The 27,110-nt window shown below is 41.4% G+C and overlaps 2 protein-coding genes across 2 annotated transcripts in view; both read right to left on the reverse strand.

Annotated features, from left to right (window-relative positions):
• LOC128733658 (glucose transporter type 1) overlaps positions 1 to 26,954 on the reverse strand; it is a 215,794-nt gene extending 188,840 nt beyond the window's left edge. The window contains exon 1 of the mRNA XM_053827399.1: positions 26,454 to 26,954. The gene's annotated coding sequence lies outside the window, so the exon portion shown is untranslated. The remainder of the gene's footprint in view (positions 1 to 26,453) is intronic.
• Positions 489 to 27,110, reverse strand: LOC128736543 (clumping factor B-like). The gene is made up of 3 exons (XM_053831027.1): positions 27,041 to 27,110; positions 746 to 1,033; positions 489 to 691 (listed from the first exon to the last, which is right to left on the reverse strand). Exons 1-3 carry the CDS (start codon positions 27,108 to 27,110, stop codon positions 489 to 491), a joined length of 561 nt encoding a protein of 186 aa, XP_053687002.1.

Consider the following 27,110-nt stretch of genomic DNA (forward strand, 5'->3'; position numbering starts at 1 on the left):
TGTGGTAACCAGCCCAAGTCATATAAGGTCGGAGAGGATTTTGACGCGCCCTTCTAGCACACAAATCATCACACAAGATAAGTTTGCACGGCGAAGTTATGTATCTAGAAACCGGAAGTCTATGCTGGAAGGAGTGTCTTATATTCCCGTGGAATCATATAAGCGACATTGCTTATTGGTCCACCCAACCCATTTTGGTCCTTCATGAACAGCATTGACATGAAAATTGCTAGGTAGATAAATTCGATTCTGCAGTAATTCTACTTGCTTACAATGGGAAACTCTTGAGGTGACGGTGGCTACCTCGATACATACATACATACATACAAGTCAGAATCTGAGACTGAGCTGGAGTCGGAGTCTGAGTCGGAGCCAGAGCTGGAATCTGAGTTTGAGTCTGGGTCTGAGTCTGAGTATAAGTCTGAGTCCGAGTCAGAGTCGGAGTCGGAGTCGGAGTCTGAGTCTGAGTCTGAGTCGGAGTCTGAGCCTTAGTTTGAGTTTGAATATGAGTCTGAGCCTGAGTTGGATTCGGAGTCTGAGTTGGAGTAGGAATTTGAGTCGGAGTCAAATTTGGAGTCGAAACCAGAGTCGAAGTCGGAGTCGGAGTCGGTGTCGGTGTCGAAGTCTGAGTCTGGGTCAGAGTCTGAGTATAAGTCTGAGTCTGTGTCTAACTCGGAGTCTGAGTCTGGTTCTGGGTCAGAGTCCTAGTCTAAGCTTAAGTCTGAGTCTGAATCTGAGTCTAAGCCTGAGTTGGATTCGAAATCGAAATCGCAATCGGAGTCGGAGTCGAAGTCTGAGTCTAAGCCTGAGTTGGGGTCAAAGTTGGAGTCGGAGGCGCAGTCGCAGTCGGAGTCGGAATTGAAGTCGGTGTCAGATTCTAATTGTGAGTCTGAGTTTGGTCCTGAATCTAAGGTTGAGTCTAAGCCTGAGTTGGGGTCGGATTCGGAGTCGGTGTTGAAATAGGAGTGGGAGTCGCAGTCGGAGGTGCAGTAGCAGTCGCAGTCGGAGACGGGGTTTGAGTCTGAGCCTGAGGCTGTGTATGAGTATAAGTCTAAGCCTGAGTCTAAGTCTGAGTTTGAGTCTGAGTCTAAGACGGATTCTGGATCTGAGTCTGTGTCGGAGTTTAAGTTTGTATTTGAGTCTGAGTTATCATCATCATCATTACCATCAGAAAATCATCATAATCATCAACATCAAAATATCATTATCACTAAATCATTATCAGAAAACCAACATCAGAAAATCACCAGCAGAAAATCATCAGCAGAAAATCATTATCAGAAAATTATCAACAGAAAATCGTCATCAGAAAATCATCACGAAATCATCATCAGAAAATCATCATAAAAAATCATCATCAGAAAATCACCATCAAAAAATCATTATCATAAAATAATTATCAGAAAATCATCATCAGAAAATAATCATCAGAAAATCAATATCAGAAAATCATTATCAAAAAATCATCATCAGACAATCATGATCAGAAAGTAATCGTCAGAAAATCGTCAGCAAAAAATCATCATTAGAAAATGATCATCGAAACGTGATAGAGAATCATCCACTTATTCAATTTAAAATAAAATTCAGTCATTATCAGGCTCAGAAAACAAAAACTGAGAAAAATTTATTAAGTCTTTATTTATCTACTATTGTGGTGATTTTATTATAGTTTTGAGCGACTCTTGGAAGCCATTACAAATAGATATCGATAAATATAACAAGTTTAACGAGGACCTTTAGAAATATTCATGAGAATCCATTTTTAGTGTGGGCCTCTCCAGTTTTATTATAGTTTTTTGACCGTTTTATCACAGTTGTGTAAAATTACAAGTTTTATGATCGGTTTGAAGAAGCAGACTCTCTACCGAATTTGTTACCTGGTCTTCTACTACCGCCATCCAGGGTGACATTGTGCCACGTGGGTGAGATTGTGCTAAAAACCAAAAATGTTTATTTGTGAAAATTTATTATATCTATAGAATGATGATGAACATAACATATTTATTCACAATTTAGAATAGAACACAGGTAATATTAGCAAACTATTTAGCCTAAACGGTGTTTCAAAGTTCGCGATCAAAAAAACTCGGAAATAACGCTTGTAAAAAATGCCCCGAATAAAGCAACCCAAACAAGAAATCGCATCAACTTGATAATTTTAAGGTATATAAAGTAATCATTTACAATGTATTGAAAGGTTATTATGCGTTGGATAAGTTTTGATTACGAAAATATTCTTTTCTCAAACTTTGTACTTTTCGAGCTTCACAGGGGTGAGATTGTGCCAAGCCATAATGATCGATCCAATTTGTGGATTTCAGATGCTTTGAATAAACATTCTAATGTAAGACAAATATATTATACCGTGTATAAACTGCCAGTTTTAAGGAGGGTGGGGGGGGTTCTTGCGGCCGCGAGTTCTCGAACGAAGTAATGGTTATTTTTGTTAGATGATCAAATAGATATGCCCCCATAGGATACACGCCCCCCCCTTTGTCCCCCCCTTATTAACCCTAGAAACGCTACTGGCTATATAAAGGCCGTTCATTGACTACGAATTCGTTTTTGGTTATTTCAGACCTCCCCGGGTTATTTTCGTTCATACTTTTTGTATGATGCGTTGTTTAGGGCCGGCCCCCTGCCCCTCCCAAGTAACATTTTTGTTGTATAACAGCTTATTAAACTATTGTACAGCTAATTCACGTGGAACAACTGCTTGATAAGCTATTATACAACAAAAATGTTGCTTGGGCTGGTAATCCACTTAGTTCATGGACGACCCCATATGAACTACTTTATACTGATATGTGTAATGTTTATAAACACGCTAATGTTCATTGTTTAGGTATTTACCTTAACTTTATGTTTTTGGCACAATGTCACCCCCTCGAAGGGGTGAGATTGTGCCAAAGTTCATGCACCTCCAGTAAAATTAGATTTCATTGTAACTAAACCATCCCAACGGTAGTTGTTAATTGAACAATTTAGTATATATTGACAAGTTTTAAATCAACTTAGTTCCTAAATTATGTGTATACTGAGCTAAAGAACAAAAACATATGCTTTTTTGCCACATTCTCGCCCCGGATGACGGTACGTTACATCATTCTTCGAAAGGAGGATGATGTATAGTAACAGATTTCCTTTTATAGGTTTGTTTTCCGGAACAAAATATCGACTCTCAGCTAATTTATTATTTCAAACTTCACATGTTGAACAATCTTTGCAACGTATTTGTTTGGTTTTCTCGCGTAACAAAGTGTTGACTATCGACGTACATGTTGCATCGGTACGAATAGTATTCAATTATGACGTAAAGTAAATTATATTTTTGTTTTCTTTTTGTTGACCTACGTCAACAGCGCAAAGATAACGCACAAGTTTCAGTGCAGAATTTTGTTTACGGGCTTGTTTCCTTCAAACTGAAGGATTTTCACGTCACAGTTAGCGTTGGGGTACGATGCTAGGCTTACAAGGCAGTCGTCGTATGTTCGAATCTCGACTAGGTGGTACTGCTAGAGTCAGCAGGGTTGTTGCACTAGCCCCATAACTGAACTCTAACAGCTGGCTACAAGCCTGTCAATTAAGAAGGGTAAATGCTTAAAATCGTTTAAGCCCACGGTTAACTGGAGGAATTTCAATAATTGAACAGGACTGGACAATGGTATTCGAGGACTCGACTAATAACCAATGTAGTATAGTAATTAAGAACCTTAAATTTTTGTATCAATGATTGAAACTTTATAAAGTAGGAGAGAGTGGTCAAGCTACTAGTAAGCTTTCAATTGAATTTAAATTTGACATTAAACTTAAGTGAGGCGCAAATTCGTCATAAAAAAAGCAAAGTGGCTATAAAAATTCAACAACCAAGCACAATTTCTATGCTTGCGCCTACAAATTATATTAAATGTCATCGCTTCGAGCCTGTGTCTTACCCTTCGGGTAAGCTAATCAATACTCCACCGATCGCCTATTAGAAAAGCTATTAGACTATCGATGACCGGTTACAGAAACCCATTAAGTCTAGCCAACGTCGCCGTCTGTATGTAATCATCATCCTTTCCGGTATCGCGTTTTACTTCGGCAGAATCACAGTTACAGCAGTAGTGTCACGAACGAAAGCGAACCAATCGAAAGAAGAAGAAAAAAAAAACCCTCTGCTGGAAGGGGCCACCGGAAAGCCCTTCACGCGGAGTGACACAGACAGAGCATGCTTCCGAGAAATATTGTCGAACCTAGTGAACCGAACCGAATGAAGAAATGTTCGCTTTGCTTCCTCTTCCACCGTACCATAGGGCGGTGATGGGGTGGATTTGCAATTCGGAGCCCAATTTTGGTGACAGCTTTCGGATCAGGACTTGTTCGAACCGAGACGTGTCAGCGAGTCGGGCGGGAGGGAGGCTGGAATTGGCTGGCGTTAGTAATTTATGGCTGATCAGTGTAGTTTTCACACAGACACAAGTATATAGACATAAATTCGGTTCCGGATAGAGAATGTTGCAGTCAGTACTCGATTTGTATTTCTGATGCAATGTTTCGATTCACTTTCCCATCAAGGAAAATAGAATTATAATCTGTGAAGTGTAAATAATTCCGGTTGTTGGGCATGACCAACAAATAGCGTTGATAGTAACAAACAAATACGAGCAGAATTGAAATTTAATCACGAACTGAAAATAACTCTCCACTGGACGAATCCTGACTGTAGGACTCCTCCGTATTGGATGGGCGGACCACTACTGCGGCAGAGTGAGTGCTCACTCTGAGAAAGTGCACCGAACGGAAAAAGATATATCTTATTTTAATCAGCTTTGTGCGAATCTTCCTTCCGGGGGAATTACACCTTAAAGAAATTGCTGCTGCTGCTGCTGCTGCGGGAACGACGATGCGATGATGATGGTGCCAACAACGGGGAAAGGCTTACCAACCGACTCGCTCGGTGAATCGGTAAGGAATCGAGTCGTTTTTTGCTTCATTTGAGATTTCTTCTGGATCTGACGATTTGTAGTCGGTGTGTGTGTGTGTGTGTGTGTGTGTGTGTGTGGTTCGACTGTGATATTCCTGGAGGGATAGTCGAAGGGGTCGAAAATGAAATCAGTACGATTCAGGCAGGACCGGCTTTTCTTTGAGTATAAAACGACGACGACGACGAATGGAAGAAATATGTTCCAATTAGATGAGAAACGCCCCCTCCACAGAGGGCAGACCTTGGTCAGATTGAAACAGTGATGCTCAGAAGAATAATTCACAGGAGAATGGGTTTCAATGGGTCGTGGGAAAAATAAACATGTTTACGAATTCGATGCCGAATGCCGATGTGATAGTAGTCATGCACAATTTAGGCTTTGTGATGTTTCGTAGGGTGATCAGCTTTTTGCCAATTTAGTCATTTATGTTATTCAATTATTTATTATTATTTCCTTTCTTTTATTTTCAGTCATAAGTTAGTTTGTGCTTTGTACCAAAAACTGCTGGTGAGATTTTCTTAACTTAACTGTTATGTATGAGTAATTTTAATCAAATTAATCCATTTGATAAAGCTCCATAACATCCATTACAAAATCCATTGCATGTAATTTAATATTTTTGACTATTCCATATCACCTTGCAAACTGCACATTAACTTTTCAAGAAAATCCACAGCACTCATGTTTACAGAATATGTGTGTCCCTTGTGGTCTGCATGCAGCCTCCCGCAATTTTTCCGCCTATCCGGTTTACCTTCTACGATGATGGATGCTTTCTGAATTTTCGCAAATGGTTTTCACGTTCGTGCTCTCTTTCACCCGGAGCCCACAGGCTAGCCATTAGCCATCATGTCCGTACGCTTGACTGCCCTCAGATACGAAGATTGGCGCTCCCTTCAAAGGGAAACCATGTAGGTATATGTAACCAGTACCAGGCTTGGCCCTTTTGAAGTGCTGTATGTGGACCGAAAACCTTGGTTCTCGGTTCTGGGTATGGATTCGAGACAGTGCTGTAATAATCTGGGTTCAGTTTCCGTACCACTCGTACTAATCAGAATCCGAATCGAGCGATATGCTTTTGACGGACCACTGATTGCGCTGTCATTGAAAGGGCGAAGGTCTTTTGCTGAACGAGCTGTCAGTTTCAGATATGCGAAGGATTTTCTTTAGGTATGAAAATGCTACATTTCAGCGGAACAAGTTATGATGTAGAAAAAAATATTCCTAAGAAATCTTGATTTTGACTTTTTGTCTGGTTTTTCAGTCCGTTAAGGAAATCAGAACAGTTTTTTCAAATCTTTCCGACGTTTCGACTTTGTTTTAAAGTCTTTTTCAAGGAATGGAAAGACTTTAATACAAAGTCGAAACGTCGGAAAGATTTGAAAAAACAGTTCTGATTTCCTTAACGGGCTGAAAAACCAGACAAAAAGTAAAAAGACACCGGTCTATAGAATATAATATCTCAAGAAAAATAAATTTTCTTAAGCACTTTGTTAATATTGAACAAATAACATGCAAAACCCGAAAGCAAATGCTTCACATTGCTAACACCGATTGGCATCTATGAAAAGTAAAATATCTCATCTAGCAATGAATCAATGCAGAACAGAATATATAGCACCTTAATGCCATTATGAGTCTACTAACCACCTTCCCTCACACACCGACCCATCCACGGCTGCGCGGTTGGGCGCCTCCTTGCACTCACAACCGGAGCCGGCTTGCCGGTTGGGTAAGCCAATAAAATAATAATATATGTAATCCCCCAAAAAGCTTCTGTATAGGGACAATAATCTGCCGGAAAGTTTCTTATTCACTGCTCTGCAACTGCACATCGTCGTCCTCGTCCTCGTCGTTGGTCTTGCTTCGCAAAAGATTCAACCGATCCAACATACCGATGATGTTCGAGCAAAGAGAAGGAAGCAGAGAAGCTCTACACTGCACTAGTGTAGGCACATTCAGTCGAGAATAAGTCAGAAGTCTTTTCACACAGACTTCGGTGCTGGGGCTGGTGCAATTTGGCAAGCGTCTTAGGTCTGCAGAGTCAGTCCGCTCGCTGACGTGGGGTTTAATTGCTTTGTGTCTGGTACGAACATACATACCTAGAATCCTTTATGTGCTACCTTTGAGTGGTGTCCATGGGAATTCACTGGGAAATGTCTTGTAAAGTGAATCAGAAAAGCGATGAAAGCTTTACAGTTTCCTGATGTATGTTGGACTGACTCGGGAGTCTTCGAGTGTTCTCTGGTCGTTGGAACTGACAGCGGATGTACTAGTAAGAAATGCGGATTTTTGAATGAAAATCCTTTCATATTTAAAAGAATGACAAAAAGAAAGTTTTAGAAAGTAGAGTAACCAACCTATTTTGGACCCCATCAGCAGCTGTACATAATTTGGACACTTCCATTTGAATTTGCTGTAAGTGTCCAAATTATGTACAGCTGCTAAAGGGGTCCAAAATACGTTGGTTACCCTACGCTTCATTACAAATTGCATATGGGTCATTCCACCTCAAGTGGACACAAAAATCGGAAAAACTGTAAAAATCTCCTTCAAAAAAGCTATACAATATGATAATTTTTATTAAACTACACGTTTTTATCGGTTTCTGCTAGCATTTTTAGCAGGCAAATAATATAAAAAATATAATTTGAAAAAAAGTATCCATTAAGACACATTTTTTTAGTATTTGTGGTTGTGATAGAGCATTGTCATGAATAAAAACGAACTTGCATTACCTCTACTGTAAATTGCTGGTTGTTTTTCAAGTAGTGAACAGTTCAAATTGCTAAACTGGTCAACTGTTGTCGTGCGTTTATCAGAGTGAATCCGTCTGGTAGTACCGATTAGGTCCACAGAGTGAATCCACCAAAACTACTTTCTTTTGACAATATTAGACTGGGAATTGGCCGTACAGTCTTTAAATAAAATTATCGTTTTGTTTGCTTTTACACTAACGTTTCGTTCTCGGTTTTGGAGCTTCTTCAGGGCCTCTAAAATATGTCATTTATTAGTTTACTAGTTGAGTTCGAAGCTTACGCTCCAGAAAATATAAATACCTGTCAAGAAAACTGCGGATAAATTCCATTTGCCAATGTTTGTGAAAATATTTAATCTTTGTATTAGTTCTTTGAATTTTACACTATATCGCAAGGAGCACACGATATCGCAAGGAGCAATGGAGTTGAGCAGGAGAGTCGAGCAGTCGAATCAAGCAGTAGAGTCGAGCCGTCGTGTCGAGCAGTCAAATCGAGCAGTTGAATCAAGCTGCTCAGTCAAACAGCCCAGTCGAGCAGTTAAGTCGAGTAGTTTAGTCGAGCCGTCGGGTCGAGCAACCGATTCCAATAGTCAAATCGAGCAGTTGAGTCGAGTAGTTCAGACGAGAAGTTGAGTCCAGCAGTTTAGTCGAGCAATTGAGTCGGGTAGGCCAGTCGAGCAGTTGAATCAAGCAGTCCAGTTGAGTAGTTAAGTCAAGTATTATAGTTGAGCTGTTCAGTCGAGTAGTCTAGTAAAATAGTTGAATCGAGCAATAGAGTCAAACAGTGGAATCGAACAGTCAGATCGAGTGGTTAAGTCGAGCAATGAAATCGAGCAGTTGAATCAAATTGTTCAGTCAAGCAGTCGGGTCGAGGGGTTAAGTAGAGCAGTTAAATCAAGCTGTCACATCAAGCAGTTCAGTCGAGCAGTATATTCGAGCAGTCGGGTCGAGTAGTAAGTCGAATCGAGCAGTTGAATCGAATAGTTCAGTTGAGCAGTTAAATTGAGCTCTTCAGTCAATAAGTCTAGTCGATCTGTCCAATAGAGCAATCGAATCGATCAGTCTAGTCGAGCAATCAAATCGAGCAGTTTAGTCGACCAGCCCATTCGAGCAGTCTAGTTGACGAGTAGAGCAATAGAGCAGTCCAGCAGTCGACTAGTGAGGTAACTGAGATTAGAACCCATTGCTACGAAAGCATGACGTCCAATCTGGGAGCTGTTTTTAGTTACCGATAAGCCTCTTATGGCGTCCTGTCAGAGACCTGGTTTTGAATACAGACAAGCCTCTTATATATATAGAAGACGATAGAAGAAGATTGTGACCTGTCGTATAACTTGTTCGCGACTATTTCTTTTGTATAAAGCGTGTGGGGGATGACAAAAGCACAAATATTTCCCTCGAGTTTTCCCTCACACAAAAACTTGAACAATATACTTAAGCAACGCCGTCATCGCGAATAGACGAAGGAAAAATTCGAAATTATGTTTTGCCGATGTTTCGACACTTTGTTGGTGTCTTTTTCAAGGGGTAATAGGGTAAGTTAACCTATAGTGGACCCTTTACCTATAATGGACCTCGGGTACAGTTTCGGTGTTTATTAGCTTATGCTTCTTATTTCCGAGGATATATGACATGAAACAGAAAGTACTAAACATTCTACACAGTTCAGTTTGTAAAATGTTAGCTGAACTTAACGGTTAATGCCTTTAAATCGACATTTTCAACAAACTAGGGTCCATTTTATCGTTAACAATGCGAAATGTCGCCATTAGTGGACCCTCTTCATGCAAAATACACTAGAATTCCTTTAATCGACCAGGTCGCTATCCTGTTGTAAACCACAAGGTCCATAAAAGGAAAACGGACATTCTAACCTGTTTTTAAAAAATGTCTAAAATATAGAGTTTTGCAACATAAATTGTTATTTTTTTAGGTTTAATCGAAAGTTACTCGTATTGTAAGTGCCATCGGTTGCGTGTTTAGCGTTACCAGTATAAAATAATGCGTGGAAGAAAACTACTCACGAACCAACTGGTCCGCTAATGGTTAATTTACCTTATCATTAACGTAATCATTTACATTTGTGTAAATGATATTACCCCTTGAAAAAGACACCAACGAAGTGTCGAAACGTCGGGAAAACTCAAATCTCAGACTTGATAAATTTTTCTGAACACTGCCCTACCAAATATCAATAGTTTGGTGTTTACCTTAAATTACTAGCACTGTAGCGTACCTGAAAATAAAAAAGAAAGAGATATAATTAGAAGCTATCATCATCGTTCTTCCCATTGCAATGGGAATGCAATTGCTGGGCGTTGGTATATTTTGAAATTAAATAGGGTATGTGGCTGCTTCGTCGTAATTGCCTAATTCCGTCCTATCCAACACAAATTATTAAAAATATCAGCATTTTTATGACACACAATGTAAAACTAGTTATTCCCAGAATATTTTAGTTTGTTGTCTATCATACGTGAGTTGAGATCTATTTAAATGCGTTTTATCATTAAAGAAGTCCTACCAGCCAAATTTCCTACGTTTTTTCGTGCGACAAAGAAGAAAATGTCGACTAATCGTTTTAATTTCCGTCATTCATAAATGAAAATAACTTACGCAAGGCATTGTCGTTATTCTACAGCCAGGAAAACTTGCCTGACCTGCAGAAATTTTGCAGAATAACATTTGTCATGTCGTCCTACACAAATACATGCTTCATAAACATTGTTGTGATTTTTAGTTCGGACAATGAAAAATTTTGATGGACGGATTTTAAAACGGTACAACGAATTTAAGAAATAAAGTCAGTTGCGTAATTTCTATAATATGCTTAATAATCGTTTTTCAGTGATTTCAAAGTTCACGGATAGGAAGGTAAGTGTGTTTTAGTCAAATCAGCACAAAAAGTTTTGGAGTATTCAATAAATCCATCCAAAAAATGATGCAAATTAGAATGGCTTTACTTACTACGATGGGAATTAGAAATAAACCCTATTTAGTGATAGTTTTAAGAAGAATGTTATTATTGTGTTGTTCAGGCATGGTTCATTTTTATCATGCTAATGAAGAATTGCTTTTAAGCATAAGTAAAGTGTGATTCAGCGTTAGTCCCAAAAACAACAACTTTAGTTTTAAGGCGAACTCGAATAGATTTTTAGCATTTGCCCTTTAAAATCGATCATAAAACTTGTAATTCTATAAAACTGCGATAAACTGACCGTAAAACTATTATAAAACTAGAGAGGTCAACACTCCTCTTAAAACTTGTAATGTTCATCGATTTATATTTGCAGTATTTACAGAAACTTCACCGAAAACTACCACAGAAGCGTAGATGGTTTTATTGGTCTGTGTTTAAAGAACACAGTCAAGACATTATGAAATTTACACAGACTCGATTTCCTGGGCCGGTGTAGGGTAACCCGAAGCTAACCTACGGTCTTAGTACTAAAATATTGTGGAACGGCCCTCAAAGAATCTGGCTGGTCTTGCCAAGAACGACTCTTGTATATTTTCTCTACATAGCGGATCTTAACCTAACCTACCGAAACAAGGAGTTTTGCCCACCTACTCCATTTCCTTAGGCGAGTTCACCATGTGAGAATCGCTTTCTCCTATTCTTCCGACCAGCAAATTACACTCCGCGCGTGAGTTACTCATCCGTTCCTTTTCCCGCGCAAATCCATTTCCCAGCTCAAGCGTAACTGGAGGACGAAAAATTGATAAACAAAGTTGGTTAAGCGGAGAGTGTCACTAGCACTCTTATCGGTAACCAATGTTACTGTTCTCATAGCACCGAACTCTTTAGCGCCCATTGCGGCTATTTCTAGAACCTACGGTGGCGTTTTTTGGTAAATCACGCTGAAAAATTCATTTGTTTATTGTTCGATCTTCGAGCCACAAGGCATTCGCACCTTTGGAGAAACCATGTCCATGTCCATTTGTTGGACATTTGGGTGAGTATTCGGTATTATATTTAAAATATTTTTTAATAAATTTTTTTGCTTTTTATAATGAATTTAAAAACACCGAAAAAATATTTAAAGTTTACAGCGCAGAGTAGAGGTAAAGGGTATTGTAGTAGATAAGCGAGGTATTAATAAAAGTTGGCATCCGCAAAATATGTATGCCCGCTATATACTTCGAGTCACAGGTCTCAAGCGCACACACGCACACAGGTAGACGAAAGCCTTTCCAGATAGGAAAGAGTGGAAACCCATCAAATATGATATGCGAGAATAAATTGCGTGAGTCGTAGCTTTCGCGTTGGCGGTATTGAGCGAACTATTGTCCACTTATAGAGCTGCGCATGTGTGAGTGCGACTGAGGATTTGCGCAAGTTGGTTTTGCCTCGAGCGCTCTTTGGCGGGAGCCGAACCCGACTTCACACATACAATATCGGTTGAAGCCAATAGGGATGGGAAAACTATCATTAATTACTGATAGTTATCAGTAAGCAATAATATCACTAAGTATCAGTAAGGTTTCGCAGTTATTGATGCTTACTGGTACAGTTACGTCGTCCCGTTAGAAAAATCAGTTGGATTAAAGTTAATGGTAGGTAGTTGCGTACGATAGACGAGAGTGACACAATATATCGTCGTTGTCGTCAGCAGCCTAGAGCCGGGGTGCCTCGTGCTGTTTCAAGCAGTCGTCTCTATTTAACTCGATTTTGGGCCATTCGTCGCAAGTTTCCCAGTCGTCTCAAAAGGCATAAATCACTTTCGACTTGGTCAAGCAATCTTGCATGTTGAGTCTTCGTGTTTCCGGTGCCGGTGGGTTTGTTGAAAAGAACTGTTGTCGTTGCTCTGTCGTTCGGCATCCCTGCGACGTGCCCGGCCCACCGTAGCCTACCGACTTTCGTCAGATGTATATGGGAGTCTCTGGGATTCTCAAACAGTGAAAGTATGTCGTGATTCATATACTTCTACCCTTGATGAAAATCATGCCTCTCGTTTCGATACTCGCTGATCGGAACACCGCCTCAAGAGTGATGTTGAACAGCATACTGGATAACCTGTCACCTTGTCCCAACCCTCGACGAGTCTCGAAGGGACTCGAGTGTGTCCCGGAGACGTGCGAAGCACATCACTCGTTCCAATGTAGCTCTGATTAGTCGGGTCATTTTATCCGGCAAACCGGTTTCGTGCATCATGTACCATAGCTGGTCGCGATGGACTGTATCGTAAGTTGCTTTGAAATCAATAAAGATGTGATCCGAGGACATGACGTACCCTCAACATTTCTGCAAGATCTGTCGGATGGAAAAAATCTGGTCGGTAGTTGCGCGAGCCCCCATGAAGTCCACCTGATAAATTACAATGTAAAATTACAATGAATAATGCAGTTATTACAATTGCTTATTTTTTTGCTACAATGCCGTGATGGGTAAAATTACTGATAGTTATCAGTAACGTACTAAAGTTACTGATAGTTATCAGTAACGATTTTTAATGATAGTTCCCTTCCCTAGAAGCCAGTAACGTATTGCCATCAATAAAGATGGCTTGCCCGATTCTCTAACGATGTTATTGGCGGGATAGAAATTGTATGAGCGGAAGAGAATCGGTCGGTATCGGTTGATTCTTTTGAGCGTTCGGAGATCAGGTGATAAAGAGAAACAATTCGGCTCTGAGTTAGAAGAGCAGCTAAAGGTTGCTAACAATCAAAAAGGGAGACGATTCTCATTCTGTTGGCTAAGTTTGCATTGAATGCACGTATTTTCGATAGCACCGTTCGCGAGTGAAATTATCATTGGAAAATGGCTACGAAACGGGTTGGTAAGCACGACAGTCTGCACATTCTCGGAAATGTTTTTGTTACTTTATGCCACCGGGTATTTTTAGGCGAACGTCGGTCGTTCTACATTCTGATCAAAGTGATTGGTTTTACATTGCATAGGTTGAGCAGAATTTAATCCTCCGGACCAGGATTTCTGGTCGTTTGGTTTACTTTTACTGATAAAGAGTTGATTTTATATTAAACTGACTAAGAGTAAACGCATTGATAATGGCGACGAAAATGGACTAAAGTTTGGAAAGTTGAAACATGAAACTGCCGTTGGCTGGATTTCTTCGAGAAGTAACCTGGAAGTAACCATGTGCTTTCTGAAAAAGCGAAGAGCCGCAAGTTCGACATCGTAATAAGGTAGGACATATGGAAAGGGACATTGGTGCGTAAGTATAGGGATGGTCATACCCTCTACCAGAGCCACGGTAACACATACGAGCTGGGTACAGATTTTATAGTATAGTAATGGGTGAGATGAAGAAGCGGGTGATCGGGTGTGGGCCGATCAACCCCCGAATTAAGAATTAAGCACCAATTCTTTAATAATTACACATAACGAGATTATGGTCAGAATCGATATTTGGTTTTCGAAAAGACCGTCCAACTATGATATCCAAAATGTCGACCATCGATCAAGAAATGATCGATCGGAGCGCTAGAATTCCCACTTGATGCCTCCAGGTGTGTTTCCGAATATTCAAACATCGAAAGTAGGCGCTACAGATGCCCGTTCCTCTGACCGCGACGACGACAATTACAATTGGTTTGAGTTTTCGCTGGTGATTTTTGGTACGAAAATATGACGCCCTATCAGGGGCCTGGTTTTGGTTACAGGCAAGGCTTTCATATATATAGAAAATTAACAGATAAAGGCTATGTTTTTCAATGGATGCATTCCTCCTTCCCGATCTGTGCATTTGCATCTCCGAAGATGATTTTCGCGTCATGTTTTGGGCATTCTGCATAGGTCCTATCAAGTCTGTCGTAGAACTCGTCCTTAGCATCACTGGATTTAGGTCAAAGGTGACTCCCTTCCGCCGCAACCACTCCGAGTCGATGGAGGTCTCGAGCAGGCAAGCCAGCTCTTGCGTGTTATGGAGAGATCAGACATTCCATCGTTTCCTTGTTCTTTGCCGTGCCCTATGCCGATTGAACCATTCCGTATTTCCTTCATTTTCGTTTTTCAAAATCATCATTGGGAACTATAATGCTCAGATTGGTCAGGAGGATGAAATTTAAACCGCGGTGATTGGACGCGCACTCCCAAATGAACGAAAACGGCCTAAGACTTATCGTCTACGGGCCAATAAGAACGTGACCATACGCAGTACTTTTCCCCAGCATAACCTCCACAATCGGTACACCTGAAGATCATCCAACCAGACGGAATCATGATATGTCAAAAACTATATACAAGATACGAACATTCGGTAACAACATACGATACCAGTGCCCGCCACGGTATAATCTAATGCGACTGTAGCAACCGGATACGAACCGATTACCGGAGGCATAAAAGACGGGATTATTTGCCCTATCTACAAGAAAGGCGATAAGATGGATTGTGAGCACTACGGAGCGACCACTATCTTGAATGCTGCCTACAAAGTGCTCTCTCAAGTCATCGTCCATCGACTGTTGCCGGTAGCCAATAGTTTCCTGGGAAGTTACCAGGCGAGAGCCATGGAGGGTCGGTCTACAACGAACCAAATCTTCACCCTGTGACAGATCCTCCAGAAGTGTCTCGAATTCGGAGTCCCCGCACATCACCTGTTCACTAATTTCAAAGCCGCACATGATAGTGTAAACCGACTACAGCTGTGAAAAATTTTAGATGAAAACGGCTTTCCTGGTAAGCCTACTCGACTTTTTGTGGCTACGAAGGATGGGATTCAGTGTTGTCTGAGAATCTCGGGTGGATTGTTGGATTTATTCGAATCTCGCAGAGGACAAAAGGATGATGATCTTTACTATCTGCTATTCAACTTTACTCTTGAAGGCGAAATGCGAAATTCGGGGCACAATTTCCAATTAATTCAGTCAATTTGCCGACGGCATGGATGCTGTCGGCAGAACATTTGAGACGATGGAAGACCAGTGCAACAGACTAAAACGCAAAGTAGGGAAGTTTGGGTTAAAGATAAATACGTCTAAAACGAAATGCATGATGGTAATAGACGGGGATGAGTTCGAGTTCGTAAACCTTGACTTACTGGCAACAGAGGGTAACAATACGAGCCGTGAGATTAAAAGGCATATTATCAGCGGAAGTCGTGACCATTACGGACTCCACAAACACTTGCGGTCGAACAATCTGAACATCCGTCCAAAGTGCACATTGTAAAAACGCTAATTAGATCGGTTGTCCTTTACGGACATGAAACGTGGACACTGCTAGATGAAAACCGGTGTGCAGTCGGAATGTTTGAACGGTGCGGATGCTAAAAACCATCAAGAACGAAGACCATCAAGACGAAGAGGGATACAGCGAGCGAGGTAGCAAGACCAGGTGGAGCGAGATTTGGCGAGCACTGGCTGCCCGCGAAACTGGAGATCAGCTGCCATAGACCGAATTAGATGGAGAAATTACGTTATGCAGGCCTTGTCATGAGACGTAAGGCCAACTAAGTAAATAAGTAAGTTGTCGGCAACTTGCAGGCTGTCTAATTGCCGAATTGTATCCGAGGAGGACGGCTTAGTTGTTGTGTTGTTAGTTTTCAGCACATATGTAATGCAACTAGAAGTTCCGAAAGCAGCATGGAGCACCAAGGCTTTGCTTTGCTATTTAGTAGACTAAGATTTGTCTAAGTTTTATTTTATAATTAAACTACTGCAACTCCAAAAAAGAATAGATATCAAAAAAGTTACTAACATTAGCCCTTCAACTGCACAAAAGTTATACGAATCAATTATTACTTCTAATGCCTTTTCAAGGTCCCTAAATCCCTAAATAGCCTCCGGCAGCCTCGTTTAGTTACCTTATCACATCATACAAACGCTGACGATGAATGCCTACATCGCATCGTAGGCAAAGGACTCTACGGAAAGTACTCGCCCATAGTTTAGAGTCAATATGCATTTGCAACCGACAGCTTTTCTTTTTAGGTCTTTTTATTTCTCCTTTTAGGAGCTGCTACCATCCCCATAGTATCCACAGTATTTTCCGTTCCCATATTTGACAGTGAACACCGAATGCCGACGACCGTAAGGACGGTCCTAGTGCTAGGTATGCTGTAGGTGGAAAGCGGGTTGGCAGGATATGGGCACCGCACGTGAAATGAATAAAAGCAACTGCTCTTCTGTTCTGTACTCCTTCCCATCATCGTTCGAGCCCTTCGAACGCTTTCGCCATTATGAACCATCATAACAACCCGTACCGACGGTCCACCAGATACCAGATGGGATGAGCGGCTGGGACGAGCGAAACAACTCAACCTTCGATATGGTAGTGGCGTCGGTAATCATCGAAAAGCGCCCGCTCACATGGCGGATGGGATCGGGATCCGGCCGGGAAGATCCCATTTGTGCATTACAACAACCGAACCTCTGAGCGAGCGGGCGGCAGACAGAGAAAAAGAGCCCGGCGATGGTGTAATGGTTTCGCTCCTTAAATGTGCTTATCAGTAGCGTAGCAAGGACGCTTCTCTCGAGTTGATAGTTGGCGTTCCTCTTTTAATTTGTTACTTGAATTTTCATTGTGTACTTGTTTCTTGGTCCTTCAGTTAGTCCCTTTTCCCGTCTTTCCAGCAACGTTACCGTTGCTGTATCGTTACCACTATACAGCGTGTTTTTTCGGCACTGCACAAAATCCTGCTATCTTCGTAGAGCCTCCTGGGACCGAGCAGTATCTGCCAGTACAATGCAATAAGTCATTGTACTTACAGTTTAAGTGTTTTCCGGCACTCATAAAAGACTAGCATGTATAGCACACACCGATCACCGTCGTCCATTGGTTTGCCTTTTATGAGCAAAACTGGTCGGTTCTATCGTTCACCCACGCTGCTAGGAGTGGAATATAGGTTCCATACTACATACACCGGTGAAGTAAGGTACCAATAGTCTCGAGATGCTTCTTTCCATTCCAACAACGATGTCGACCGATAGCGAGCTAGCAAAGGCGGCAGCACACGAACCGGAGGATGGTGAATGCCTGGAAATACGACATTGGGGATTCGAGTTTTTATGCGCTGCGAGATTGTCGTGAAACGATGGAAATATTTTGCTTGCAATCGAATTCAATTTTCCTCCTTCGGGTTTTCTATTGCTGGTGGGCCGAAAATAAAAGCTTTCCTTAATGGTTGGGTGGTTTTCCCTAACCGTATTAATTGATTTGTCGTTGTCGGAAACAGCTCTCGAACTGGTCCTGCTCGGGAACAGTTTTGCGTGGGTTCGAATCTGTCAAATAACGATAAATTTTCGGAAGTTCATTAAAATGCAAGGTTTAAGTTGTACCACACTAGTGAGTTACTACATGGAAAAGGTCATTGAAAATTAGTTTCAAATTTATCGTAACCAAATAGATCTCAATTCAAGATTTTTAAATGTTTAACTTGCAATAGTAAACAAAACGACTGATCATGATTACAGACAGCATTTACAACTGGAAAAGACCATTCACAGGAAGCAGCGTCACTTAAATTGCTTACCCTCCCCCCTGAAATAAACAACTTGCGTTTGCATTTGGAGCCCACAATTTCAGAGCACTCGCACACACACACTTGTCGGAAAAAGAATCCGTCGTCAACAACCTCCGATCTCCTCGCTAGATAGCGCATCGTTTCAAGTGATAAATCACCAGAACGCAGCACCGCCTGCCTGGCTTGGGAAAATCCTTGCTCTATCGCTCGTTAATCTCAGCATTTTCCACCCATCGCGCGCGCCGATTGACTCCGCCTTCAGGCAGATTTAACTCGACGACAACGCCGAACAAGGAACCGAAGCGGCGAAAAAAAAGCTTTATCAACGCGTGTCATCTATGGCTGCAGCAGCGCAATGACGACGACGACGAGGACGACTAGGACGACGACAACAACAACAGAAATCCAGACAAGGGTAATGCTGGTGCGATTCAATTCTATGCTGATGATTTTCTTGAAATTTTACGACCCTTTCGAGATGTCATTTTCCGCTGGCCGTGGCGGAACAAAAACAGACACCGTTACCGTCACCGTTCTACGGCTTGTTGTTGGATCCTGAAACTGCAACGGGTAGGCTGAAACAGGCTGCCGGAGAGTAAATGGAATTCCGACGGCCGTGGCCCTTTTGGTAATCATTTTTCCTGGTTCCATTCTGCATTGGATATTCGTACTGGTGAGGTCTTTTGTGGTGGTTTTTGGGGCAAAATAAATATGTTATTGGATTTACCACAAACAAATTTTCCCATAATTAAATTTTGATACGCAACATACGCGATTGTGAATTTTGAAGGAAAATATGCGGTACAAACGCTTTGGATCAAGTCTAATGGGTAGCCATTGTACCCCAGATTCAGTTTTGGTTTCAGACAGACTAATGTATACGAATGTACGTACCATGACACTAGCTGACTCGGCACGCTCGGTCTCGCCTGCTGACTGTCCTGCTGCAGTGATTCTCTAGCGTAGACGCACGGTTACTGCCGCTCAAGTATGCAAATTGGTACTTACGGCGTTGTCTTTTACTTCTTTTTTTCGGGGAGAAATGTTTTATCGCACCCTCGAGAAGAAAAGATTTGCGTTCAAGTTGATGTAATTTTGCATTCCAAGAGCTGCCGCCGAGCGGGTCAGCCAGAAACAGGCAGGGATGTTAAAAGTTAATCCATGAAACTTTCAGTGACCTGGTACTGGTACTGGGAGCTGCAATTGAATTAGTTCTAGTATGGCTGCACAAAGAAGATTGAGCTTCATTAATTCATCTAATTTTTGAAGTCTGAAGCGATATATATCGTTCGTGACCAGTTTCAATTTAAACGATGAATGGTGAGCATTATTCGCTTTTCATTTGAATGCAGCATTGACCAAAAATGGCGGGACAACTAGACACGCGTCTATAATTTTCCAACATGACAATGCTCGACCACATGTAGCTTTACTTCAGACTTTACAAAAATCTTATTAATTTACTTTTAATGACATCCACATTGAAAAAAAAGCCACCAGCGATGGACAGCACTAAGGTTGGAGATGTAAATTCATCAATCCATTGCAGAGTCTACTACGAAACGCGAAAGATCGTGAGCTCGAAGCTTGGTAGAATCAAGGCCACTGAGTGTCAAGTGACTTAAACCTGGGCTGCCATGGGCTGTCATCGGACACAACCAGTACAATAATATTAGGGCATGTTGCTACATTGTCGTAATTGCCTATTCCCGTCCTATACAACACAAATTATTAAAAATATCAGCATTTTTATGACACACAATGCAAAACTAGTCATTCCCTAATATTTTAGTTAGTTGTCTATCATACGCGATGAATCAAAGTGAGCTGAGATCTAATTAAATGCTTTTTATCATTAAAGAAGTCCTACCAGCCAAATTTCCTACGTTTTTTCGTGCGACGAAGAAGACAATGTCGACTAATCGTTTTAATTTCCGTCATTCATAAATGAAAATATCTCACGCAAGGAATTGTCGTTATTCTACAGCCAGGAAAACTTGCCTGACCTGCAGAAATTTGTAGAATAACATTTGTCATGCCGTCCTACACAAATACATGCGCGTTAGCTTCGTAAACATTGTTGTGATTTTTAGTTCGGACGATGAAAAATTTTGATGGACGGATTTTAAAACGGTATGACGAATTTTAGAAATAAAGTCAGTTGCGTAATTTCTATAATATGCTTTAATAGTCGCTTTTCAGTGATTTCAAAGTTCACGGATCGGAAGGTAAGTGTGTTTTAGTCAAATCAGCACAAGAACTTTTAAAGTATTCATTAAATCCATCCAACAAATGATGAAAATTAGAATGGCTTTACTTATTACGACGGGAATTAGAAAAAAAACCTACATTAAAATTTTTATGGCATGCCAGTGAACTTAAAATTGGATTTCAAATAAAACTGAAAATTGGATTTCATAGAAGATTATAATTTCAACTTGAAGTTAAATTTAAATTCGAACGTGAACTAGGACTAAAAGTTTTTGGATGAAATTGGACTTGAATTAACCCGGAAATCAGACATGAACTGGACCAAAAACAGGATTTAGAATTGAATTTGAAATTTTACTTGAAACTGGACTTGAAATCGGAATCAAATCAGAGTGAAAACTGGGACTTCGGAGTAGAAATTTGAAATTGTACTTGAATTTAGAAATGACTTTCGAATTATAATTTTATTCGAAATTGGAATTAAAATAGAGTTCAAATTGGACATTGCAGCGTATAATAATACGCTTCTAATAGTCTCTAAAATATATCCTTATTTACTAAATATTTTTAACAAAATTCACAATGGTGGTCAAAATCCTCCTCCCGAAAAACTAATCCAATCGACACCAATATCTCGCACCCACCGGACAGCGATTAAACAAAAACAAAGCCTGTTAGCAAGTGCTACCGCAGTGATACAATTAATCGTTCGATCGCACATAATGAAATTACTTCCGGTAGCTGTTCTACCGTAGCATTACAAAATACCAAATGTTGTGAGCCCGAGACTGTTACGTCAGGTCAGGGCTCATACCGTTTTAGTAATTATTTGATTAAACTGGAGCGGCGCAGGTATTGGGTCTGTACATATACTCCCCCTTAGCTTTGTTTGAGCTTACACGTAGTATATGCCCAATAGGTTTTTCATATCGTCAATTTTATCTTTTTGTTTTATGTGGTGTTTTGATGTTGTGCCAATGATATACTTGTATGCATCTAGTCTTGTATCTAGTCTTTCCATGGCCCAACTGCTTATCTTCCATGTAATTGGCGGACACTTACAGTCCTTGCGATAGAATAGATTATTGTCGAAACTAATAATTTTGCATGAAACGAATTTAATGCTATGCGGATTTCTAGTGACAGTTAACTTATGTGATCGAAACTGTGGCCGTGCGTACAAGATTTACAAATTATCCGTACTCTGATGTCAGTTAGTTTTCATAATTATTTGTTTTACTTCACTGAGTACTTTACATTGTCGCTCTCGACGGGGTACGGATATCGACTCGAATCGTTGCCTAGTAGTAGTGCAGGTACGCTCAAACTCAATTCGCGACAAAGCCGCCCTCCTCCGGTTAAACATTCAGCAATTAGACAACCCGTGAGTTGTCGAGAACTACGCTGGCGTACTGGAAGCTCTACCTTCCTCTGCGGAGGTAGGTGCTTCAATGAATTGACGCTCGACCGTCAATAAACTTGGAAAAACTATCTACGTATTGCCACGGGGGAGAATTTGGTCAAGTATCGGCGAGCGCGGAAGGAGGGGACCACGATCCTGAAGAGGAAAAAGTGCCAGAAGCAGGTCATCATGAAGAGCTTTACAAGACAAACTTTACAAGAAGGTGAACCTATCTCGTAAGGGCTACATACCGAAACCTGACATGTCCCTATAGGGACGAGGAAGGGAATCTAATCACAAATGAGTACGAGGTGGTCGACAGATGAAAGCAGTTCTTCGATGAATACTTCAACGGTAAAGTTGCAAAAGGAGGCGAAACGGAAGTTAACCTATGAGTACCTATGGAAGATAGTAACGTCCCAGCAGCTGATCTCCAAGAGCTCAAACGACAAATCGGATTGCTAAAGACTAACAAAGTCGCTGGTAATGACCGTCTACCGGCCAACCTTCATAAACATAACCGACAATCGCTGGTGATGGCTCTAGATTGGCTAGTTTTCAAAATTTGGGAGGAGAAGAAGCTACCGAAGGAATGGTTGGAAGGGTTGATCTCTTGTCTTGTCTTGTCTCATCTACAAAAAGGGTGATCGGCTCGACTACTGCAACTATCGCGGCCTGGTAAATGGTTGAATAATGCACTCCAGAACCACCATGAGGTTTCACAGCCTCTTATTCAACAACTCCTATCTCTACCTCCTCGTGGTACCATCCGGGATACGTTCCTTAGTGGAAATCGGACAACCGGTGGAAACTAGGCTCGTATGCGGACAGAGAAGGGGGCACTCATGCGAAAACTGAAGTGTAAACTCTCTGCCTGCAGGACGGTTCTCTTGACTCCTAGGAACCGAAGCAGAGGGTCCAAAGCCCCTGAAGTAGATGGTTGTAATAGCTGTTATCCATGGCTATTATGTAAAAATTTGAATACCCCTAATCCAAGGAGTGACGCGACCCGTGCCGAGGGATGAATGGTGGAGGGGTTTCTATAAATTCTCTCGCCGCAACGGAGCTAACTCTCTACTCACGGGTCAATATTAACTCTGCCTGATCTCTGACTGTGTGCTGGAGGGTGGGCTGAAACAAAAGGAGAGCCGAACAGTTATGGCCAGTAGAATAGCTGTACAATCGCTCAAACAATCTAAAAATATATAACGTCGAATATCCACCCCTGGGTTACTCAAAAGTTGCTGAGTCTCAATAAGAGAGATCTCAGCAAGCTCACCGGTCTTGCACAGGACATTGTCCGAGTAAATATCATCTTCGGAATCTCAGTTTCGTACAAGATGACCTCGGAATACTTACTCTGGAATCGTTGAGCACAAATAGTACGCAGACTGCAGTATCTCAAAAAGGGGAGATATGGTTGGCGTCGCCGATCAGGGTACTAGGTTCATAGACCTAGTCATCCCTGATTGGCACACGTCTCGCTCCAGCTACCAGCCTGTCACTTTCTCAATAAGCGATAGGTAAGCTTGAAGCGTACAGTAAAATAATAAAACGGGGCACACCACAATTGTTCAAAATAATGGACGCAGTGGTAAGAGTACCCAACAGAGGAGAAGATCGCGGCATAACACTGGTAAACGCCTACAAGGTACTCTGCCAGGTTCTGTTACGCCGGCTGTCACCGATAGCGCAAGGTTTCATCGGATATTACCAGGCGAACTTCACTGGGGCACGCGCCACAGCGGACTAAATTTTCATTATCCGACAGATCTTGCAGAAATTTCGGGTGTACAACGTGCCTATGCATCACATCTTTATTGGTTTCAAAGCAGCATACGATACAGTAGATCGAGACCAGCTGTGGCAGACAATACCATTTTCCGGATAAACTAACGCGACTGGTCAGAGCTATATTGGATCGCGTGATGTGTTTCGACCGTCCAGTTAGCTTCGAGATACCATGCTGGTCTAACAAGCCAGTCGTCGTATGTTCGATTCTCTGCTAAGCGATGCTTACTAGATATAGTCAGTAGGATCGTTACACTGGCCCCGTAATTTTCCTGTACTCTAACAGCCGGCTGCGAAGTCTGTCGATAAAGAAGGGTTTCCAGCTTGCTGTACAACACCCGACGATCCGACAAGCGGGTATCGAAACGAAAGGCACGATTTTCACCATTGGTTGCTAACTCCTTGGCTTTGCAGGTGACATTGATATCATAGCCAGAAACTTTGCGACGGTGGAGGCTATCTACGCTAGAGTGAAGTGGAATCTTGGAGGATTGGGCTAAAAATAAATGCGTGGAAGGGGATCAATCCCCTCGAAGAATTCGTGTATTTGGGTTCGCGGGTGACCGCGGACAACAACACTAGTAAGGAGATCCAGTGACGCATTCTAGCGGAGAATCTGGCATACTTTTCCCGTCGCAAAACGCTACTATCAAGAAGCATATGCCGTAGTACGAAACTGACACTGTAAAAAGCCCTCATCAGACCGGTAGTTCTTAATGGACTTGAAGCTGTGACGTTGCTTCCGGGCGACATACGCGCCCCTGCCGTGTTCGAGTGGAAGGTGCTGCGGACGAGCACAAACTGAAAGCGTAGAGTGGCGGAGGCACTACTTGGAGAGATTCTGGCGAAAGACGGGCTCAAGGTGTAAAATGGCTCGGCCAGGTCGAACGTGATTTGCGAATTCTGAGACGCCTGGGAAATTGGCGATGAGTGGTCTAATATCGAGTTGAATGGAGACGACTGCTTGAAACAGCACGAACCACGATGAACGTGAAACTTCCTATGCCAATCGTGTGCACTCTATTCCTACTTTAACGCAATGCTCTACCTTCATTGTTGAATCAATTACCGTGATCCGAATTGACAAATGTACGACGATACTGAATAGTATCATAGTTCAGGTAATACTTCAACCCCGAAAGTTTTAATTACTTTTTGAGATGAGGCTGGCTGATTAGACAACTGCACCACAAGAATTGTAAATCTATGAACAATGTGATTTGCAACATATTCGTTATACTGTTTGGTATAAAAACCATCCTCAATAATTGCGATGTACGCGTTATACTCTGATGGAAGCTTGGAAATTTACTCACTCAACTTCTCAAGCATATTTTTTCCAAATATTGGAATTACAAATTACCTTCGTCTGTTTTTAAGGGATGGCTTTGGCAGTTATGAATGTTTTATAGGACAGATAGTTTCGGTGATTTCAGAAAGTTTTTAAGTTTCAGAAAGTATGCAGGAAAGTGCAAGGAATGCTTGTAAAGGTTTATGGCGACAATGCTTCTAGTAGTAAATTATGTAGGAGGGAAGGCACAGTGGTTTTGCGCTTCACAAATAACACCTCAAGGCACATGCTGTCGATGGTACTGCGTTACAAATTTTACCATCGATCATTGTTAAAATCGTTCTATATGCAGCTCTCACGATTCTGCCATCAACAACGGTGTCGAATGGTTGCAGGATGGATATTTGTTTATCGATAATTATTTTTCCCGCACAGATTCCTCGGTTGTTTCCTTGACTAATTGAATCCGAAGCGGTCGACAGTAACGCGCACATGATGGAGTGGAATTTTTAAACAAGGTTTCCCCATTTGCTTCCACTTTTATTGGCACTATAAACGTTAAAAACATGTGCGAATCAGACGCTTCATCATTTTCATTAAATCGTTTTTTATATTCGCTATGGCCCGAATTACCGTACCGAATTACAAACTCTCGCAGTCGAGATTCCAATATGCGACGGCCGATTGGACAACTGAATTCGCTTGCAAACAAAACATTAATCAGTCGCATCTTTTCGTTTAGTTTGTTTGATTATTATGAATTAACACGTACTTTTGCCCCGGTGTACTCTTTCAGTTATCGCAAATGTGATCCAACGCATTCAACGGTGCTCAATCTCCTATGCTTTCCAAAGAGCAGCACGTACATATCAATTAAGACATACCTACTTGAACGGTCGGTCCTATCAGCTGGTAACAAAGTTGTCTGTCATCTTGCTTCAATAACCGTCGTCGTAAAGCTTAGATAGTAAAATCTCGCTTTAAATGCGTGTAGACGACAGTGTATAGTCGCTTTTACACAGATAACCACGTCATTGAACAGGGTTTTTCATTTGTCATGCACGATTGAATTTCTGTTGAAGAATCACGTGCTGTGAAAGTCTGGCTATACTATCAAAAGCGATGTGTAGGTTTAAACATGTTGAGTCTCAAAGGTGAGAACCTAAGCAGGTTGGGTCTTGGACATCAAAAATGTTTTTAAAAAATCGATATTTCTTAAGGCGAAATGAGCAATCATTAACTTTTCGTTAGCAAGCTCAATTTCGAAAGCAGTTTTTGGGCCCAAAACAGGGACTTTAAAAATGGGGTTTTTAAAAATTAAACAGGGTTTTTAAAAACGTATTCACTGTATTCTTGTTGCCAATCGGGACACAGAGAATATATTTCCATGACCAGAATTTTTGTTTCAAACAAAAAATAAACTGCTTTTGAAATTCTTAAAATCAATAACGATTCATCTCTTTTTAACTACAAATGAACTCAACACAACCCGAAAGTGCGCGATGAACAATTTTACAACTTTCTAAACAAAGTTGAACTTATGTCACAAAGTGGAAAATGGTCAAACCAGCAAACAATTTGGCAAATTGATTCAAGGTCTCACCTACTTATTGATCCAATGCAGCACCGGCCTCGACGATGCGCTGCATATGCATGCAGCGTACCTACCACTATTCCAAACAGTAGGTATAAAAATAAAACTGCAACAACTTTCAAACATAACACATCTGACCGGTTTTCGCTTTCGCCATATGGCGTTGACTACAATGTGGTACAACCACATACACTAATGAAGAATTGAATCTGTCAAATCGCACTTCACAAAAGCTTCGTAGCAAATAACTAAAATGCACTACTCTATTCCGCTTCTTCCTCTATCATGAATAATAATTACCTAGTGTTTTAAAAACCGATATTGACTTCACTTGTTTACCACCGATCGCGAAGCCGAAAACCCAAACTCAAAACAAAAATAATTCGCGAAACTTTCCGGCCAGCCACGTTGTGATTATTTACCTTACTGTAAACGAGACACAGAAACCGATCCACCACACCAGGCCGCGCAGCACCGAGACGAGACGATGAAAACAACACGCACACTTGCGTTCGCGTTACACCCGCTGACAATCACTGTTGATGTAAGACTAAACAATCATGGTTGGATAGATACATCTCTATCTGTCGCCCCACCGATGGCTGGGCTGGTCGGTGGTGGCTGGTTGGGACCTTGCGGCCCGCTGCTGGTGCACAGTGGTTCCAT

Source organism: Sabethes cyaneus, chromosome 2 (genome assembly GCF_943734655.1).
Source record: "Sabethes cyaneus chromosome 2, idSabCyanKW18_F2, whole genome shotgun sequence".
Lineage (NCBI taxonomy): Eukaryota > Metazoa > Arthropoda > Insecta > Diptera > Culicidae > Sabethes > Sabethes cyaneus.

What these genes read in the sequence shown, in the direction of transcription:
- LOC128736543 (XM_053831027.1), bottom strand. Translation starts at nt 27,110, where the DNA reads ATGGAACCACTGTGCACCAGCAGCGGGCCGCAAGGTCCCAACCAGCCA. An exon ending in ACCGACCAGCCCAGCCATCG is followed by an intron (nt 1,034 to 27,040) that starts GTGGGGCGACAG and finishes ACTCATACACAG; the next exon opens with CCTCAGGCTCAGACTCAAAC. An exon ending in CGATTTCGAATCCAACTCAG is followed by an intron (nt 692 to 745) that starts GCTTAGACTCAG and finishes ACTCTGACCCAG; the next exon opens with AACCAGACTCAGACTCCGAG.